The sequence below is a fragment of the Mytilus edulis genome, chromosome 4 (assembly GCF_963676685.1).
Source record: "Mytilus edulis chromosome 4, xbMytEdul2.2, whole genome shotgun sequence".
In the NCBI taxonomy this organism is placed as follows: Eukaryota; Metazoa; Mollusca; class Bivalvia; order Mytilida; family Mytilidae; genus Mytilus; species Mytilus edulis.
The window spans coordinates 77,293,090-77,295,251 of NC_092347.1; the positions used below are offsets into that span (position 1 = coordinate 77,293,090).

At 37.7% G+C, this 2,162-nt stretch overlaps 1 protein-coding gene across 1 annotated transcript; it reads left to right on the top strand.

Moving 5' to 3' along the window:
• Positions 1-428: 428 nt before the first annotated feature.
• LOC139521538 (craniofacial development protein 2-like) lies at positions 429-1,850 on the top strand. The gene is made up of 2 exons (XM_071315014.1): positions 429-1,171; positions 1,622-1,850. Exons 1-2 carry the CDS (start codon positions 429-431, stop codon positions 1,848-1,850), a joined length of 972 nt encoding a protein of 323 aa, XP_071171115.1.
• Positions 1,851-2,162: the final 312 nt, after the last annotated feature.

The window sequence follows — 2,162 nt, forward strand, 5'->3', positions numbered from 1 at the left end:
CAGACAGCCAAAGAAATGGACAGAGACAGTATTGAGATTTTAGGACTCAGTGAAGTAAGATGGAATACATCTGGCATGACAACGTTTAAAAATTGGTCATACCATCATCTATTCGGGTAACACAAACGCCACTGACGCTCATGATAAAGGTGTTGGATTCATGCTTACTAAAAAGGCAAAGAAGTCTCTCTTGGAATGGAATCCTGTGTCATCTAGAATAATCACTGCCAGGTTTGACATAAAATTTTAAACAAACAACCATGATCCAGATTTACTCACCAACAACTAATACAGATGAAGAAGAGAAAGATGACTTTTACAAATCTCTGCAAACCACTGTAAATTCTGTGCCAAAACGAGACATCCTCATGATAATAGGAGACCTCAATGCAAAAGTGGGTAAGGACAGGAGAGGGAGAGAAAGATAAATGGGACCAAATGGAATCGGTGAAATGAATGAGAACAGTGAAATCTTTGTTGATTTCTGTGCTGTAAACAGTCTAGTAATAGGTGGTACACTCTTTCCCCATAAAAACTGCCACAAAGTTACTTGGGTTTCGCCAAATGGAGTGACAGAAAATCAAATAGACCATATCGCTATATCCCGAAGATGGAGGTCATCTCTACAAGATGTGCGAAACAAAAGAGGAGCCGATATAGCATCATATCACCACCTAATCATTGCAAAGATACGACTAAAACTACTTTCAACAACAAAAACAAAGTCTAGAAGAAAGAAATTTAATGTTGATTTATTCAAAGACCTTAAAGTTGTTCAAGACTACCAAATTTTGCTACAAAACGAATTTAGTGTACTTGAAAACCTACATGATGACGAAACTAGCATCAACACAGCATGGGAAATGACCAGAGATTCTATTGTTCAATCCAGTGACGAAACTGTCGGTTACCTCCAACAAAACCGCAAGCAATGGATGTCAGAAAATACCTGGAAAATTGTCAACGAAAGACTACAAGTGAAAGAAAAAGTTCTAACTGCTATAACTAGACAACAGAAAAAACAGACACAAGAACAATATAGCAATAAAGATAAAGAGGTGAAGGAAACCTGCAAACAAGATAAAAGGAACTTTGTAGAACTACTAGCCAGAGAAGCCGAAGCCGTCTGTAGCAAGGGAGACATCAAACCCTATTCAACATTACAAAGCAAGTAAGCGGTAAACCACTAACCTCAAATACACCAATCAACGATAAAGACAACAAGACTCTACTAAACTGGTAGATCAACTTGAAAGGTGGAACGAACATTTCGAGCAGGTTCTTAACCGACCCCAACTACAGATGCACCTGAATTACAAAATGTTCCAACTTTAAACACCAAAACCAGCAAAATAACAATAAAAAAAAGTTACCAAAGCCATCAAAAGTCTAAAAAAAAATGGGAAAGCAGGCGGCATTGATAACATACCACTAGAAGCTATAATGATACATCTGTCCTTAGCCTGTTACAACTTCTGAATAAGATCTGGGAAGAAGAAGAAATACCAGATGATTGGAATTAAGGACTTTTAGTAAAAATCCCCAACAAAGGTAACAAGTCACTTTGCAACAACTGGAGATGTATCATTTTATTGTCCATACCGAGTAAACTGCTCTATAGCACAATCCTTAGCAGAATGAAAAATGAAGTCGACAAGCTATTAAGAGATGAACAAGCTGGCTTTAGACAAGAAAGATCATGTATAGACCAAATAGCCACATTGAGAATAATCATCATGATCATAGAACAGGCAATAGAATGGCAGACAACACTACGGAATTCAAAAAAAGATCATCAAAATGATAAAACTGCTCTACGACCAATTTTCCTGTCATCGGTGGAACTATGACAGAATCATTCCCTGATACAACTGGGGTATGTCAAGGCTGTATTCTCTCTCCTCTCCTGTTCCTAATAGTAGTTGATTGGGTTGGTAAATCAGCCTACAAAGATCCGAAAGGCATTGGATGGACACTCACAACACGTCTTGAAGACCTTGAATTTGCTGATGACATTTGTACACTTTCCATTCGCTTTCAAGATGCAAAACATCAGACCAAAAGTTTTTAAACAGTAGCAAAACAAACAGGCCTATACATCAATGCACAGAAAACTAAATCAATGAGGCTAAATACAAACCAGCACGACTGACTTAACATCG

Bases quoted from the DNA above. Each gene is read 5' to 3' on its own strand.
- LOC139521538 (XM_071315014.1), top strand. From the start codon at position 429: ATGGGACCAAATGGAATCGGTGAAATGAATGAGAACAGTGAAATCTTT. The intron at 1,172-1,621 runs GTAAGCGGTAAA...ACTGCTCTATAG, and splicing joins TATTCAACATTACAAAGCAA to CACAATCCTTAGCAGAATGA.